At 58.0% G+C, this 17,015-nt stretch overlaps 1 protein-coding gene and 1 long non-coding RNA gene across 3 annotated transcripts in view; one reads left to right on the forward strand and one right to left on the reverse strand.

Moving 5' to 3' along the window:
• LOC142908102 (uncharacterized) overlaps window positions 1–17,015 on the reverse strand; it is a 228,097-nt gene that overhangs the window by 192,001 nt on the left and 19,081 nt on the right. The window lies entirely within an intron of this gene.
• Window positions 284–16,209, forward strand: LOC116957146 (uncharacterized). Of its 2 annotated transcripts, none has more exons than XM_076058319.1 (5): window positions 284–382; window positions 4,075–5,277; window positions 8,648–10,135; window positions 13,162–14,169; window positions 15,954–16,209. In XM_076058319.1, exons 2-5 carry the CDS (start codon window positions 4,102–4,104, stop codon window positions 16,119–16,121), a joined length of 3,840 nt encoding a protein of 1,279 aa, XP_075914434.1. In that variant the 5' UTR covers window positions 284–382; window positions 4,075–4,101; the 3' UTR covers window positions 16,122–16,209. The 2 variants fall into 2 exon arrangements, with proteins under 2 accessions (XP_075914434.1, XP_075914435.1); XM_076058320.1 differs by lacking the exon at window positions 284–382 and adding an exon at window positions 392–528.

Raw genomic sequence — 17,015 nt, forward strand, 5'->3', positions numbered from 1 at the left:
ACGCCCCTCTTCCGCCCCTCATCCAATCAGCGCACGTCGCAGGGCGCGGCCTCGAACGCGCCGACCAATCGCAGCGCGCCATGCGCGCTCATGAATAATTCATCAGCCCTCACTCCGTGTCCGCCCTTGCGGCGTTCCAAAGTCTCAAACTGCTCTGGGGGCACGCATTGCGTGGTGGGGCGCGTGAGCGACTCGCCGTTGCCCAAGGTCGCCCTGAGGGCATTTAGCATTCGCGCAGCTGCTTCCCGCCAATGTCAGCTGGCGAGGGGTGGGGGTTGACCCCGCCCTCTGCCCCGCCCCCTCCGCCCTCGCCCCGCCCCCTCCGCCCTCGCCCCGCCCCCTCCCCTCCCTGTAAACAAGTCGATGGCGGCGATGGAGCTCGGTGAGTTTCGCGACTCACATTCCCCTCACGTCAACAACAACAACAACGTCATGTTGATGTTGTTATTATAGTTTTTATTTTTTAACGTAGACGCTGTAACGTTGTTCGTGCGGTGGTGGGGTGGGGGAGTTTCTGTCGCGTGTACGGTAAAAAGTTTGATGTGGAAATATTGACAAAGTGTTTGTGTTTAAAACCTCAAATCGCCTCACAGTCGCCACTACTACCACTACTAAAAACTCCTTGTCTACTGTCCAGCAGTGGATAAGACCTGTGGTGATGGGTGGTGGTGGGTGGTGGTAGTTAATGATGATGGTGGTGGTTGATGATAGTGGTGATGGTGGTGGTTGATGGTAATGATGATGGTGGTGGTTGATGGTAATAATGGTGGTGATGGTGGTGATGGTTGATGATGGTGGTGGTTGATGGTAATGATGATGGTGGTGATGGTTGATGATAATGATGATGGTGGTGGTTGATGGTGGTGGTTGATGATGGTGGTGGTGATGGTGGTGGTTGATGGTAATAATAATGGTGGTGATGGTTGATGATGATGGTGGTGATGGTGATGATGGTGATGGTTGATGATGGTGGTGTTGATGGTGATAGTGGTGGTTGATGGTGGTAATGGTGGTGGTGATGATGGCAGTGATGATGATGGAGGTGATGGAGGTGATGGTGGTGTAGCGGTTAGCGCTACGCTGCGCTACGAACCTGGCGACCCGAGTTCGATTCCCGCTCACGGCCACCAACACCACTGGTGACGATTATCTGAACCGTTCCTGGGCCTCCCCTAGGTCGACTCAGCCTCAAATGAGTACCTGGTGTAGCGGTGTGTAGTGAACATCGCTAGCACTGGGGAGACAAAGGCGGCCGGGCGTGGTGCTGGCCACCCACCCCCTCGTGTGCCACAGTGCCGGTAGCCTTCACAGCTGCTGCTGCTGCTACTCGCAGCACTTGCCCCTACAGCCTGCTAGAGGCTACACGGGGGATCTTTGTCTGTGTATAGGTGCTATTGTTACTCGCTACTAACAGCACTTGCCCCTACAGCCTGTTAGAGGCTACACGGGGGACCTTTGTCTTTGATGGTGATTGTGGTGGTGATGATGGTGGTGATGGTGATTGCGGTGGTGATGATGGTGGTGATTGTGGTTGTGGTGGTGATGATGGTGTGTATGATGATGGTGTGTATGATGATGGTGTGTATGATGATGGTGTGTATGATGGTGGTGATGGTGATGGTGTATATGATGGTGCGTATGATGGTGCGTATGGTGATGGTGGTGATGTGATGGTGATTATGGTGATTGTGATGGTGATGATAGTGATTGTGGTGTTGATGATGGTGTGTATGGTGATGGTGGTGATGTGTATGATGGCGGTGATGATGGTGGTGATGATGATGGTGGTGATGATGGTGGTGGTGATGGTGATGATGGTGGTGGTGATAATAGTGTGGATGATGGTGATGATGGGGGGTGATGGTGATTGTGGTGGTGGGGATGATGATGGTGATGGTGTGTATGATTGTGGTGATGATGGTGGTGATGGTGTGTATGATGGTGGTGATGGTGTGTACGATGGTGGTGATGGTGTGTACGATGGTGGTGATGGTGTGTATGATGATGGTGATGGTGTGTATGATTGTGGTGATGATGGGGTGTATGATTGTGGTGATGATGGTGTGTATGATGATGGTGATGGTGTGTATGATTGTGGTGATGATGATGGTGATGATGGTGTGTGTGTGTAAATATATCCGTGTTAGTAAAACTTCAGTCAGTGCCACATACAATTTTACTTCAGCAGGGGATAGACCCTCGATGGTTATGATGGAGGCTGAGGAAGGCCTTCATCCAGCAGTGGATAGACCCTGGATGGTGATGATGAAGGCTAGGCCAGGCCTTCATCCAGCAGTGGATAGACCCTGGATGGTGATGACGGTGATGATGGAGGCTTGGGGGGGGGCATTAGCAGTGGATAGATCCTGGCTGCTGATGGTGATGATGGAGGCTTAGGAAGGCCTTCATCCAGCAGTTGATAGATACGACACCAAACTATGACTGAAGCTTTAAAAAAATGTTTTATTTTACCCCGGCGTAAGGCTGCCATGTAGATCCTTTGTCAGAAGTGAAATCCCCCTCCCATCCCCACCCTGGTGATCGCAAACGATCACGTGGATATTTGTAATAGCCACAAATACTCCTCTTTAAGAGACGCTTGTAGGAATGTTGGGCTTCTTGGGCACTGCACGGAGCCAACCGCGCTGGTCGGAGGTGTTGGGGACGGACGGCACGCTCACCACTCTATAAGCATCTAGATTTAACGTATTATCGCTTTATATCTCATTACTTTATCTCTCGTTACTTTACGTATCATCACTTTATCTCTCGTCACTTTATGTCTCGTCACTTTATCTTATTGCTTTATCTTTCGGTAAAGTTACGTAGGTATAAAATAAAACAAATAACGACGTTTCGGGCACAAGACAAGCGTCCATCATCAGGTGGGAAAGCGTGGTCTGCTGCTGACGCAGACTGTTTGAACAGTCTTGCGCCCGAAACGTCGTGATTTATTTGATTTTCTTCCTGCAGTCACGAAAGCTTCAAATCAAGATTCATATCATCACTTTATCTATCAGCACTTTATCTATCATCACTTTATCTGTCTCTGCAGCAGAGGTGTAGAGAGTTTCAGACGCGAATCACGGGTAGCCAACATCGTGAATGATGAGGGAATGCTATAATTGCAAAATGACGTAAAAGCGTGGAGATGTAATTCGAAGCTGTTGCTGTAATAATCATCGTGATCACAATTCATTATACGACACTGACCCTAATCCCTGCTATGTCTTTTCCAACTTTTCACCACAATGGCTACCACCACTTTCACCACCACCACCACTACCTCCACATGCACCTTCACCACCATTACCACCTCCAACATTCCCACCTCTATCACCTCCACCACCTCCACTACCACCACCACCGCCACCACTCCATCTCCACATGCACCTTCACCACTACACATCCACCACCACCGCCACCACTCCATCTCCACCACCTTCACAACTACACATCCACCACCACCACCACTCCATCTCCACCACCTTCACCACTACACATCCACCACCACCACTCCATCTCCACCACCTTCACCACTACACATCCACCACCACCACTCCACCTTCACCACTACACATCCACCACCACCACTCCATCTCCACCACCTTCACCACTACACATCCACCACCACCACTCCATCTCCACCACCGTCACCACTACACATCCACCACTCCATCTCCACCACCTTCACCACTACACATCCACCACCACCACTCCATCTCCACCACCTTCACCACTACACATCCACCACTCCATCTCCACCACCTTCACCACTACACATCCACCACCACCACTCCATCTCCACCACCTTCACCACTACACATCCACCACCACCACTCCATCTCCACCACCTTCACCACTACACATCCACCACCACCACTCCATCTCCACCACCTTCACCACTACACATCCACCACTCCATCTCCACCACCTTCACCACTACACATCCACCACCACCACCACTCCATCTCCACCACCTTCACCACTACACATCCACCACTCCATCTCCACCACCTTCACCACTACACATCCACCACCGCCACTTCACGCCACGTTCCCCACCACCATCAGCCTCTGCGGCCAGTTGACCGACGTGACATGGCCGGCAACGGTGATGCCGGTGGACCCGGCGGCGGCACGGGCGGCGACGCCGGCCGCCGCCGGGAGGAAGACGTTGCCAGAGGGCGCCCCCCGCTGGTCTTGGTGCACAGCGGATACCTGCGCCAGAGCAACCGCCTGCGCAGGCGCTTCTTCACGCTGCGGGCGCGGCTGAGCGACGCGTCCCCCGGCTCGGCAAGCCGCGGAGACGCCGGCACCGCGGCGGGCGCCGGCGGAGGAGGGGCGCCGGCGGGCCGGGCGGCCGGGGAGGCGGCGAGCGGCGACGCGGAGGGGGAGGAGGAGGAGGAGGAGGAGGCGGCGTCTCGGGAGCGCATGGAGAGGCTGCTGAGGTGCACGGAGGCGCTGCTCAGAGACACGGAGGCGCTCGTCGGGGGAGACGCGGGGGCCGTGTGGGGAGGGGACGGGGAGGAGGCACGGCCGAGGGGAGGCGCCGGTATTTTTGGAACGGGAGCCGCGGAGGCGCTAGGAACGGGAGACGGGGAAACTCTGCCGCGAGGTGCCGCCGATATTTTTGGGATAGGAGGCACGGAGACGGTAGGCGGAGGAGGCTGCAAGACAATAGGCGGAGGAGACACGAAGACAATAGGCGGAGGAGACACGGAGACAATAGGCGGAGGAGACACGGAGACAATAGGCGGAGGAGACTGGAAGACAATAGGCGGAGGAGACACGGAGACAATAGGCGGAGGAGACACGGAGACAATAGGCGGAGGAGACTGGAAGACAATAGGCAGAGGAGACACGGAGACGACGCAGCTCGGAGACACGGCGGAGACGCCGGCCGTGCCGGGCGTAGACGCCGCGGACACCGGGGCCCGGCGGGGCGCCGGTGATCCTCCGCCGGCGCGGGAGGGCGGCCCCCGGCTGAGCGACGCCGTGCTGGAGTGGCACGACAGCCGGCGCAGCTGGGAGCGGCGGTCCGGCGGGGCGGAGGCTGGCCGGGGGCACCGCTGCGTGCCGCTGGCGGGCCTGCTGGCGCTGGCGCTGAGGCGGGACGCGCGAGGCCGCGACTCGCTGCTCCTGCTGGCGGCGGACGGCCGCTGCCTGTCCCTGGCGGGCGCCGGCGGGGAGGAGATGAGGCGGTGGCACCGCTTGGTCGCCGCGGGCGCCGGGCGGCAGCCGGAGTACCACGACGTGTGGCTCGTCAGCGTCAAGGTGACCGGCGGCGGCGGCGGTGGGAATGGCGGCGGGGGCGGTGGTGGTGGTGATGGTGGTGGTGGTGGTGATGGTAGTGGTGGTGAAGTTGGATGGAGGAGATATTTGAGGTGTTGACGGTGGTGGTGGTGGTGGTGGTCGTGTTGGTGGTGAAGTTGGATGGTGGTGGTGGTAGTGATGATGGTGGTGGTGAAGTTGGGTGGTGGCGGTGGTAGTGGTGGTAGTGGTAGTGAAGTTGGATGGAGAGGAGATATTTGAGGTGTTGACGATGGGAGGTGGTGGTGGTCGTGTTGGTGGTGAAGTTGGATGGTGGTGGTAGTGATGATGGTGGTGGTGAAGTTGGATGGAGGAGATATTTGAGGTGTTGACGGTGGAGGTGGTGGTGGTTGTGTTGGTGGTGAAGTTGGGTGGTGGTGGTAGTGATGATGGTGGTGGTGGTGAAGTTGGATGGAGGAGGTATTTGAGGTGTTGACGGTGGAGGTGGTGGTGGTTGTGTTGGTGGTGAAGTTGGGTGGTGGTGGTAGTGATGATGGTGGTGGTGGTGAAGTTGGATGGAGGAGGTATTTGAGGTGTTGACAGTGGAGGTGGTCGTGATCATGGTGGTCGGATGCAGGCCCATGTCCTTGACACCAGGACCTACCGTGGAGCTGATCTGCCCACTGACCATCGACCTGTCATCTGTAAGATGCGCCTGCCATTCTTCCACTCCGGTGGTGGGTGTACACCCAGGACCCCATTCAAACCCACAGTGGCATGATCTCAGCTAGCTGATGAAAGTTGCAAGCGAGAATTTCATCATCGCTTGCGGCGGGGGTTGGCATGGTCCCACCCCTCCTTCTGATTCCGGCGGTAAATGGGCGAGGTTTAGGACTGTGGCTCATGCAGCTGCGTTGGGTACACGGTCCAAACCTCCCCAGAGACCCTGGCTGACAGAGGAAGTGTTCAGGCCCACTTCCACCGTATCTATGAGTATGGATCTCTCTGGGTTTCTGTTAGTCTCTGTGGTGCTCTTTGAGTCTCGGTCTCTGTGAGTCTCTATGGGTCTCTATGGTTCTTGAGGAGTATATGGGTCTCTGTGGGTCTCTGTGGGTCTCTATGGCTCTCTATGGTTCTTGAGGAGTATATGGGTCTCTGTGGGTCTCTGTGGGTCTCTATGGTTCTTGAGGAGTCTATGGGTCTCTATGGGTCTCTGTGGGTCTCTATGGTTCTTGAGGAGTCTATGGGTCTCTGTGGGTCTCTGTGGGTCTCTGTGGGTCTCTATGGCTCTCTATGGTTCTTGAGGAGTCTATGGGTCTCTGTGGGTCTCTGTGGGTCTCTATGGGTCTCTGTGGGTCTCTATGGGTCTCTATGGTTCTTGAGGAGTCTATGGGTCTCTGTGGGTCTCTGTGGGTCTCTATGGGTCTCTGTGGGTCTCTATGGGTCTCTGTGGGTCTCTATGGGTCTCTGTGGGTCTCTATGGGTCTCTGTGGGTCTTTATGGTTCCATGCGAGTCTCTGGTTCTCTGATGGTCTTGGGTCAGTTTGGTAGTGTAAGGCTCTGTTTAAACGAGCGGATGCTAAATACTGCCAACTCACTGACTGCCTCCCCCACCGCCCGCGTCAATGATTAACGGGGAGACGGACCTTGCTTGCCATCCCCTCCTCGTCACGGGCCGTGGACCCCCTCCGGCCACGTGGCCCTCCGTGCGTGGCCGTTGGGCCGCACCCGTGTGGGGTCCCCTCGTTGACGCCCCCCACATCGCGGGGCACAGGGCCAGCAGCACCGCCCCCACCGCTGCCGCTGCGAACAGTCCAGAACGTCTGGAGGCCAGCCGCACTCGGCACTAAGCACAGAAGGGTGCGGGTTGGTTGGCCGGGTGTTTGTGTGTGTGTGTGTGTTTTGGGTGTGTTTGTATTGTGGGTGTGTGTGTGTTTTGGGTGTGTTTGTATTGTGGGTGTGTTTGTATTGTGGGTGTGTTTGTATTGTGGGTGTGTTTGTATTGTGGGTGTGTGTGTGTTGTGGGTGTATTGTGTGTTGGGCGTGTCTGTGTATTGTGTGTGTGTGTTGGGCAAGTGTTTGTATTGTGGGTGCGTGTGTGTGTTTTGGGCAAGTGTGTGTGTTTGTGTGTGTATTGTGGGTGTGTCTGTATTGTGGGTGTGTGTGTTTCGTGTGTGTGTGTTGGGCGTGTGTGTGTGTGTGTGTTGGGCGTGTGTGTGTATGTGAGATACGTGCCGGTCTTAGCGGTGAGCGGAGAGGAGGCCCAGGTAGTGGTGGTTGAACACAGTGTGGTGGTGGTGGTGGTTGTTTAACACAGCGTGGTGGTGGTGGTTCAACACGGTGTGGTGGTTTAACACAGCGTGGTGGTGGTGGTGGTGGTTCAACACGGTGTGGTGGTGGTGGTGGTTTAGCACAGCGTGGTGGTGGTGGTGGTGGTGGTTCAACACGGCGTGGTAGTTTAACACAGCGTGGTGGTGGTTTAACACAGCGTGGTGGTGGTGGTTCAACACGGTGTGTTGGTGGTGGTTTAACACAGCGTGGTGGTGGTGGTGGTTCAACACGGTGTGGTGGTTTAACACAGCGTGGTGGTGGTGGTGGTGGTTTAACAAAGCGTGGTGGTGGTGGTGGTGGTTTAACAAAGCGTGGTGGTGGTGGTGGTGGTTTAACAAAGCGTGGTGGTGGTGGTTTAACAAAGCGTGGTGGTGGTTGTTATTAAACACAGTGTGGTGGTGATCCACATTTCACAAGCCCGCATGCCCAGCTACCGCATGCCCAAGTAGCTTCTGTTTAGTCGCATAGAGGGGTCTAAACGGGTATGAAACGGGCTAGAGAAGAGATGGAGTGATGTGGTACAGGAGGACGTGGAGCTGAGTGGACTTGCCGATGACTGGTACCAGCGGTGTCAAGATCGGCCTCTGTGGAGGAGGCTCGTGAAGGACGCTACTGGGCAGTTGGAGGCAGTCGCCCTCCAACAACAACGGAGGGCGGAGGAGCGACGCTCACAACAACGAGCGGAGCTCCGGGTGGATAAAATGTAGCAAGTTGGCACAGTGGTGGTACATCAGTCAGCCAACCCATGGCACTTGCTGGGCCTGTCCCGAGGCCTCTTGTCAGTCAGCGAGCCTTCGACACTTCACGTGGCCTCAAAGTGCACCTGGCCTGGCACAAGTAGCCGTGGTGTTGTGCAGATGCCACCACCGCCATCTATTGAACTAATGATTCGGTCTGAACGGGCAACAACTGGACATATGGACAGGTTTGTTCTTATCTCTGAAAGTTCGTAAGTCGAGTAGTCTCTGTAATTGAACATTATACCCAGCAAAATAATCTCAATAATATCACTCCCCCTCCCCTCTCCATCCCCCTCCCCATCCCCCTCCCTCCCCCCCCCCAGGCCCGGGGCCTGGCCTCTCCGCTGCGTCTCCCCTCCGGCGTCCTCCACTGCCTGTGCCTGGGCCCGGCGTCCCTCTCGCTGGTGGCCGTGGCGGCCCACGGCCCCTCGCCGCCGCCGCCGCCGGGCCCCCGCGTCGTCCTCCCCCTGCGCCGCCTTCTGAGCTGCGTCCGCTCGGGGGCCCTCGTGGCCCTCCGCGTGGCCGGCGACCCCCCCGGCGAGCTGTGGCTGGACGCCCGCGACGAGGCCCACGCCGACGGCCTCCGCGGCGCGCTGGCGGAGGCCGTCGGCCGCCTCCGCGGCCTTCCCCGCGGCGAGGGCGGCGGCGAGGGCGGCGAGGGCAGTGAGGGTGGCGAGGGTGGCGGCGAGGGCGGCCCCGCGGCCCTCCGCCCGCGTAGCCACAGCCACTCCGTCCTGCTCCCTTCCCCGCCGTCTCGCCCCTCCTCCCCCCCCGCCCCCTCCGCCTCGTCGCCGCTCAAGCCCGGGAGCCCCTCGCTCGGCCGCCTTCCGGGCCTGGGCTGGGTCTCGCCCTTGTTCCGCATCCGCGCGTCCAGCGAGGGAGACAAGACGATGCCGCAACGGTTACGGCGAGGCGGCGGCGCCGGCGGCGGCGCCGGCGGCGGCGCCGGCGCCGCAGCAGCAGCAGCAGCAGCAGCAGCGAGCCCCACTGGAATCCTGCGCTCGCTGTCTCTGCAGCGGGCGGCCAGGCACGCCGCCAGCAGACTCGGCTTGCAGCAGCAGCAGCAGCAGCAGGGGCAGCAGCAGCAGCAGGGGCAGGGGCAGCAGCAGCGGCAGAAGCAGCAGCAGGGGCAGCAGCAGGGGCAGCAGCAGCAAAGTGGCGGCAAGGCGGCGGCGGCGGTGACGCTGAAGACTCCGTCGTCGTCGTCGTCGTCGTCGGCGGCGGCGGCGTCCCACAATCCGACGCTGACCTACACCTTCTCTTCCTGTTCGTCAGCTTCCTGCTCCTCTTCGGACGAGGGCGGCGAGGAGGAGGAGGAGGAGGAGAAGGTTGTGGTGAAGCGGAGGGTTCATCGTCGCAGCGGCAGCGGCGGCGGCGACGGTTGCCTCGTGCTCAGCCGGTCTGCGCCGAACAGCGCCTGCGGTTTCAGACGTCCCACGGACAAATCCTTCCGCAAGCGAAGCTGCTCAGGCGTCGCCTCCTCCTCCTCCTCCTCCTCCTCCGCTGCTACCGCTGCCCCATCGTCATCGGCGGCACTTCTATCGCCATCGTCGGCGACGGCGGTGGCAAACGGAGGCCCCGTGGGACGCGATGGCGGGTGGAGGAGGTGCGCTAGTGCGGCGTATCCGGAGGATTACGGTGAACTGGACCTGAGCGGCGGACGTGGTGGAGGAGGTGGAGGAGGTGGTGGACATGGAGGAGGTGGTGGTGGTGGTGGTGGAGGAGGTGGTGGTGGTGGTGGGCGTGGAGGAGGTGGTGGTGGAGCAGGAGGAGCAGATGACTACATGCCCATGAATCCATCGGCCAGGAAGGTAAAAACTAAACTATTTTATATTTTACACCAGGTGTAAGGCCCCACTCAGCTGCTGTGTGGCAGCGACACCCTGGCTATCACAAATGACAGCTGCTCGGCGGCTTATGATCATCATCATCGTCATTGTCGTCAAGTGGAAATGTATAGCAGCGAAATGCTCACGACTGTCGATTGTAAATGTGGAGGGTGAAAAAATCGGAGCACCCGGAGACCACGGGAGAGAGAAAGAGAGAGACACGCAAACTTAAAATATATAAAATATAGAAATATATAGCAGGCATAGTTATCGAATCCACGACCTCCTGCGTACCAGGCGTGGTAGTTAACATCTCCCAGCCACCGTGATCATGATGAGAGAGAGAGACACGCAAACTCCAAATATACAGCAGCAGCAGGCATCGTCAGGGTCGATATCGATCCCACGACCTCCTGCGTACCAGGCGAGGTAGTTAACATCTCCCATGATGATGAGAGAGAGACGCAGACTCCAAATATACAGCAGCAGGCATCGTCAGGGTCGGGATGGAACCCATGACCTCCTGCGTACCAGGCGAGGTAGTTAACATCTCCCAGCCACCGTGATCATGATGAGAGAGAGAGAGACACGCAAACTCCAAATATACAGCAGCAGGCATCGTCAGGGTCGGGATCGATCCCACGACCTCCTATATACCAGGCGAGGTAGTCAACATCTCCTAGCCACCCTGATGAGGAGAGAGAGAGACGCAAACTCCAAATATACAGCAGCAGCAGCAGCAGGCATCGTCAGGGTCGGGATCGATCCCACGACCTCCTGCGTACCAGGCGAGGTAGTCAACATCTCCCAGCCACCGTGAGTTGACGATTGAATGTAGTCGCCAGAGGCCCCCTCGCGCCCGTCCACAGATCCCCGGTTGCCCGCCCTGGTGGCTGTGAGTGCCATGGGAGGGGGTGGGGGGCTGGCCAGCCGACTGCAATCGGCTGGCCAGCCCCCAATGGGGATTGCTCACAGCCACCACGGTGGTGTTACGTTACCGCAGTGTGCCGCAGTGTTTACCGCATCGTTAACCACAACTATACCACAGTGTAACCACAACTATACCACAGTGTAACCACAACTATACCACAGTGTAACCACAACTATACCACAGTGTAACCACAACTATACCACAGTGTAACCACAACTATACCGCAGTGTTAACCACAACTATACCAGAGTGTAACCACAACTATACCACAGTGTAACCACAGCGTTACCACAGTGTAACCACAACTATACCACAGTGTAACCACAACTATACCAGAATGTAACCACAGCGTTACCACAGTGTTAACCACAACTATACCGCAGTGTAACCACAGCGTTACCACAGTGTTAACCACAACTATACCACAGTGTTAACCACAACTATACCACAGTGTAAACCACAACTATACCACAGTGTAACCACAGCGTTACCACAGTGTTAACCACAACTATACCAGAGTGTAACCACAGCATTACCACAGTGTTAACCACAACTATACCACAGTGTTAACCACAACTATACCACAGTGTAACCACAGCGTTACCACAGTGTAACCACAACTATACCACAGTGTAACCACAGCGTTACCACAGTGTTAACCACAACTATACCACAGTGTAACCACAACTATACCACAGTGTAACCACAGCGTTACCACAGTGTTAACCACAACTATACCAGAGTGTAACCACAGCATTACCACAGTGTTAACCACAACTATACCACAGTGTTAACCACAACTATACCACAGTGTAACCACAGCGTTACCACAGTGTAACCACAACTATACCACAGTGTAACCACAGCGTTACCACAGTGTTAACCACAACTATACCACAGTGTAACCACAACTATACCACAGTGTAACCACAGCATTACCACAGTGTTAACCACAACTATACCACAGTGTTAACCACAACTATACCACAGTGTAACCACAGCGTTACCACAGTGTAACCACAACTATACCACAGTGTAACCACAGCGTTACCACAGTGTTTACCACAACTATACCACAGTGTAACCACAACTATACCACAGTGTTTACCACAACTATACCACAGTGTAACCACAACTATACCACAGTGTAACCACAGCGTTACCACAGTGTAACCACAACTATACCACAGTGTAACCACAGCGTTACCACAGTGTTAACCACAACTATACCACAGTGTAACCACAACTATACCACAGTGTAACCACAGCATTACCACAGTGTTAACCACAACTATACCACAGTGTTAACCACAACTATACCACAGTGTAACCACAACTATACCACAGTGTAACCACAACTATACCACAGTGTAACCACAGCGTTACCACAGTGTAACCTCAACTATACCACAGTGTTAACCACAACTATACCACAGTGTTAACCACAACTATACCACAGTGTTAACCACAACTATACCACAGTGTTACCACAGCGTTACCACAGTGTTAACCACAACTATACCACAGTGTAACCACAACTATACCACAGTGTAACCACATCTATACCAGAGTGTAACCACAGCGTTACCACAGTGTAACCACAACTATACCACAGTGTAACCACAACTATACCACAGTGTAACCACAACTATACCAGAATGTAACCACAGCGTTACCACAGTGTTAACCACAACTATACCACAGTGTTAACCACAACTATACCACAGTGTAACCACAGCGTTACCACAGTGTAACCACAACTATACCACAGTGTAACCACAACTATACCACAGTGTAACCACAACTATACCACAGTGTAACCACAACTATACCACAGTGTAACCACAACTATACCACAGTGTAACCACAACTATACCACAGTGTAACCACAACTATACCAGAATGTAACCACAGCGTTACCACAGTGTTAACCACAACTATACCACAGTGTAACCACAACTATACCACAGTGTAACCACAGCGTTACCATAGTGTTTACCACAGCGTTACCACAGTGTAACCTCCCTCTCTCCCTCTCTCCGTCACTCCCTCCCCTCCGCTCCCCTCCCTCCCCCAGGAGGAGCCCACACAGTGGGGGGGGGGCTACATGCTCATGTCCCCCACCACCCCTCGCCAGGAAGACGGCTACGTCCCCATGCAGTTCACTCCTCGCACCAGCACACATCAGAAGCAGCAGCACCAGCAGCAGCACCAGCAGCAGGAGCAGCACCACCACCACCACCAGCAGCAGCAGCATCATCATCAGCACCACCACCACCAGCACCATCATCAGCAGCAGCACCACCAGCAGCATCAGCACCAACACCAGCAGCATCAGCAGCACCACCAGCAGCAGCACCATCAGCAGGAGCAGGACCATCAGCAGCAGCAGCAGCACCACCAGCAGCAGCAGCAGCACCACCAGCAGCACCAGCAGCAGCAGCAGCAGCACCAGCAGCACCACCAGCAGCAGCAGCAGCACCAGCAGCAGCACCACCAGCACCAGCAGCAGCAGCAGCAGCAGCAGCAGCACCAGCAGCAGCACCACCAGCACCAGCAGCAGCAGCAGCACCATCAGCAGCAGCAGCAGCACCACCACCAGCAGCAGCACCATCATCAGCAGCAGCAGCACCAGATGCTAGCGACGAATCCTGACGCCGACGACACCAAGGGGGGCGGCAAGATGGCCGCCACGGCGGCAGCGTCCGTGGGGGGCGACGTCAAGATGGACGCCGGCACCGTCAAGATGGACGCCGCCACCGTGTCGTCGAAGCCGGGTGCGGCCGCCTCGACCGCGACGGCGGGCGGCGGCGGCGGCGGCGGCGACGTCACCGCCGTGACTTCCGTCGCCCGGAAGGCAGGCGGCGGCACGGCCCCGAGCGGGGAGTCCGTGCGGCCGAGGCTCGGTGACGGCTCGCGCGGCCCCACGGGCGACTACGTGCCGATGAGGGCCGCGCCGGGCGACGGCGCCGGGAGCTACGAGCTCATGAGCTTTCCCGGGACCCGGTCTGGGAACGCGGAGCCCACGGCGAGATTCGGAGCGGATCCCGACGAGGGAGCGAGGGTCGTGCGTGTGGGAGAGCAGGTGAGCAGCGTGGGCGGGCGCGTGTGCTGGTCCGGCAAATGGCAACCGCGGCCGTGCCGGACGGTGACGCTGCTTTGTTGACCTGGTCACGGCACTATGTTGCCATCGGCAGGCCAGCGGCTCTGGGTCGTTCTTCGTGCTTTCGGAGCCCCTGACGCTCTGCTCACAATCATTAAGGACCTTCATGATGGTGAGCGGGCCTGGGTAGAACCACGTGGCCGGGAGTCAGAGCCATTCCCTGTACACCTTTGGGTGCGACAGGGATGTCCTCTGGCTCACACATTATTTAACATCAATTTCGACCGCGTAGTTCGTGAAGGCCTTCGATGGCTGTACTGGGGGAATCTCCATATGGTACAGATATAAAGGGAGGCTGATCGATGCCCGGTCAAGGGATGGCTCCCTATTGGTCAACCATGTTATGTACGCCGATCTGGTAATTGCTGCTCACTCAGAGGAGGAGTTGGAGGCGCTGCTGCTGAGACTGGAGCGTGCCACTAAGAGGTGGGGCCTTACCATCAGCCCCACCAAAACTAAGCACCTGCCTGGGTATTTTATACCATCGGACACTCCACCCCCACAACTCCCAATTGGTGATGGGGCAGTTGTGGAGAGAGTGGAGAGTTTCCCATACCTGGGCAGTGTGCTCATGACCGGCTCCGGTCTGACAGCAGAGGTCTCACTTTGAATCTTTTCATCGGCTGCGTAACGCTGTGTGGAAGCTGCCCGGTATTTTCGGCCACGGTCATGCACTCCCTTCTCTACGCTAGCGAAATGTGGATCTCCCTAATGGAACATCTTCGCCAGTTAGAAACATTCAGGCTAGCCTCCTTGAAAGATCTGGACACATTTTCATCGGTGAGTTCCTCCGGCAGGCAAGGCTGCGTTGGCTGGGTCATGTAGACCGCATGCCCAATCACCGAATGCCGAAACAGCTTTTGTTCGGCCGGATCGAGGGGGCTGAACGGGCGCGGCACGGGCTAGAGAAGAGATGGAGTGATGTGGTACAGGAGGACGTGGAGCTGAGTGGACTTGCCGATGACTGGTACCAGCGGTGTCAAGATCGGCCTCTGTGGGGGAGGCTCGTGAAGGACGCTACTGGGCAGCTGGAGGCAGTCGCTCACAACCACGAGCGGAGCGCTGGGTGGCTAAAGCACAGCAGGTTGGCACAGTAGGGGGCACAGGTGGTGCATCAGCCAGTCATCTCAGTCAGTCGACCCGTGGCACCTGGGTCTGCCCCGTGACCTCCTGCCAGCGGGCGTTCGACACTTCACGTGGCCTCAAGGTGCACATGGCCTGGCACAAGCGTCGTGGTGACGTCACCGCCACTTAGTGGCGAATGGCGGTTGTTGTTGTTGTTGTTGAGTGTGAAAGTGTGAGTCTGGGGAGCGGTGGTGCAGCGGTTAGCGCCACGCTGCGCTACGAACCCGGCGACCCGTGTTCGATTCCCGCTCACGGCCGCCAACACCGCCGGTGACGATCGTCTGAACCGGTCCTGGGCCTCCCCTAGGTCGACTCAGCCTCGATCGAGTACCCGGTGCGGCGTGCAGTAGACATCGCCGCTGGGGGAGACAAAGGCGGCCGGGCGTGGCGCGCCACAGTGCCGGCCTTCATAGGCGCTGCCGCTGCTGCTGCCGCTACTCCTGCTGCTGCTACTGCTGCTACTGCTGCTACTGCTGCTCACGGCCCTGGCCCCCACCAGTCTGCCTAGGCTGTACGGTCCGTTGGGGCGACACGGGGAAGCCGTTGCCTTTGTTGTTGTCCGAACTCCCTTTCGTTGGCAGGCGCGGCGAAGACGCAGCTCCGAGTCTTTCCCTCCCCACGTCACCGTGACCCCCCCGGCCGCGACCCCCCCGGCTGCAGACCCTGGGGGTGAGCCCCAGCCCGAGACTCTGGGAGACGCCGAGGAGACGGCAGCGGCCGCTGGTCTGCTCGTCGCCACGGAGACTTAGAGGGCGACGTACGGGGACACGGGGAGACACGGGGGGACACGGGAGACACGGGGGGACATGGGAGACACGGGGGGACATGGGAGACACGGGGGGACATGGGAGACACGGGGGGACATGGGAGACACGGGGGGACATGGGAGACACGGGGGGACATGGGGAGACACGGGGGGACATGGGAGACACGGGGGGAGGGAGACACGGGGGGGAAGGGAGACACGCGGGGAGGGAGACACGGGGGGACATGGGAGACACAGGGGGGAGGGAGACACGGGGGGGAGGGAGACATGGGGGGAGGGAGACACGGGGGGACATGGGAGACACGGGGGGAGGGAGACACGGGGGGAGGGAGACACGGGGGGGGAGGGAGACACGGGGGGAGGGAGACACGGGGGGAGGGCGACGCACGGGGACACGGGGAGACACGGGGGGGGAGGGAGACATGGGGGGAGGGAGACACGGGGGGAGGGAGACACGGGGGGAGGGAGACACAGGGGGACATGGGAGACACGGGGGGGGAGGGAGACATGGGGGGAGGGAGACACGGGGGGAGGGAGACACGGAGGGAGGGAGACATGGGGGGACATGGGAGACACGGGGGGGAGGGAGACACGGGGGGGAGGGAGACATGGGGGGAGGGAGACACGGGGGGAGGGAGACACGCGGGGAGGGAGACACGGGGGGGGAGGGAGACACGCGGGGAGGGAGACACGGGGGGACATGGGAGACACGGGGGGAGGGAGACACGGGGGGAGGGAGACACGGGGGGAGGGAGACACGGGGGGGAGGGAGACACGGGGAGACATGGGAGACACGGGGGGAGGGAGACACGGGGGGAGGGAGACACGGGGGGGAGGGAGACACGGGGGGACATGGGAGACACGGGGGGAGGGAGAC

The sequence above is a fragment of the Petromyzon marinus genome, assembly GCF_048934315.1.
Source record: "Petromyzon marinus isolate PM22_M1 ecotype Great Lakes invasive population chromosome 70 unlocalized genomic scaffold, UKy_Petmar_22M1.pri1.0 chr70_unloc.2, whole genome shotgun sequence".
Lineage (NCBI taxonomy): Eukaryota > Metazoa > Chordata > Hyperoartia > Petromyzontiformes > Petromyzontidae > Petromyzon > Petromyzon marinus.

Excerpts from the sequence above, each read along its gene's own strand:
- LOC116957146 (XM_076058319.1), top strand. The coding sequence starts at position 4,102 with ATGGCCGGCAACGGTGATGCCGGTGGACCCGGCGGCGGCACGGGCGGC. Across the intron at positions 5,278-8,647 it reads TGTGGCTCGTCAGCGTCAAG|GCCCGGGGCCTGGCCTCTCC; the intron begins GTGACCGGCGGC and ends CCCCCCCCCCAG. Across the intron at positions 10,136-13,161 it reads TGAATCCATCGGCCAGGAAG|GAGGAGCCCACACAGTGGGG; the intron begins GTAAAAACTAAA and ends TCCCTCCCCCAG.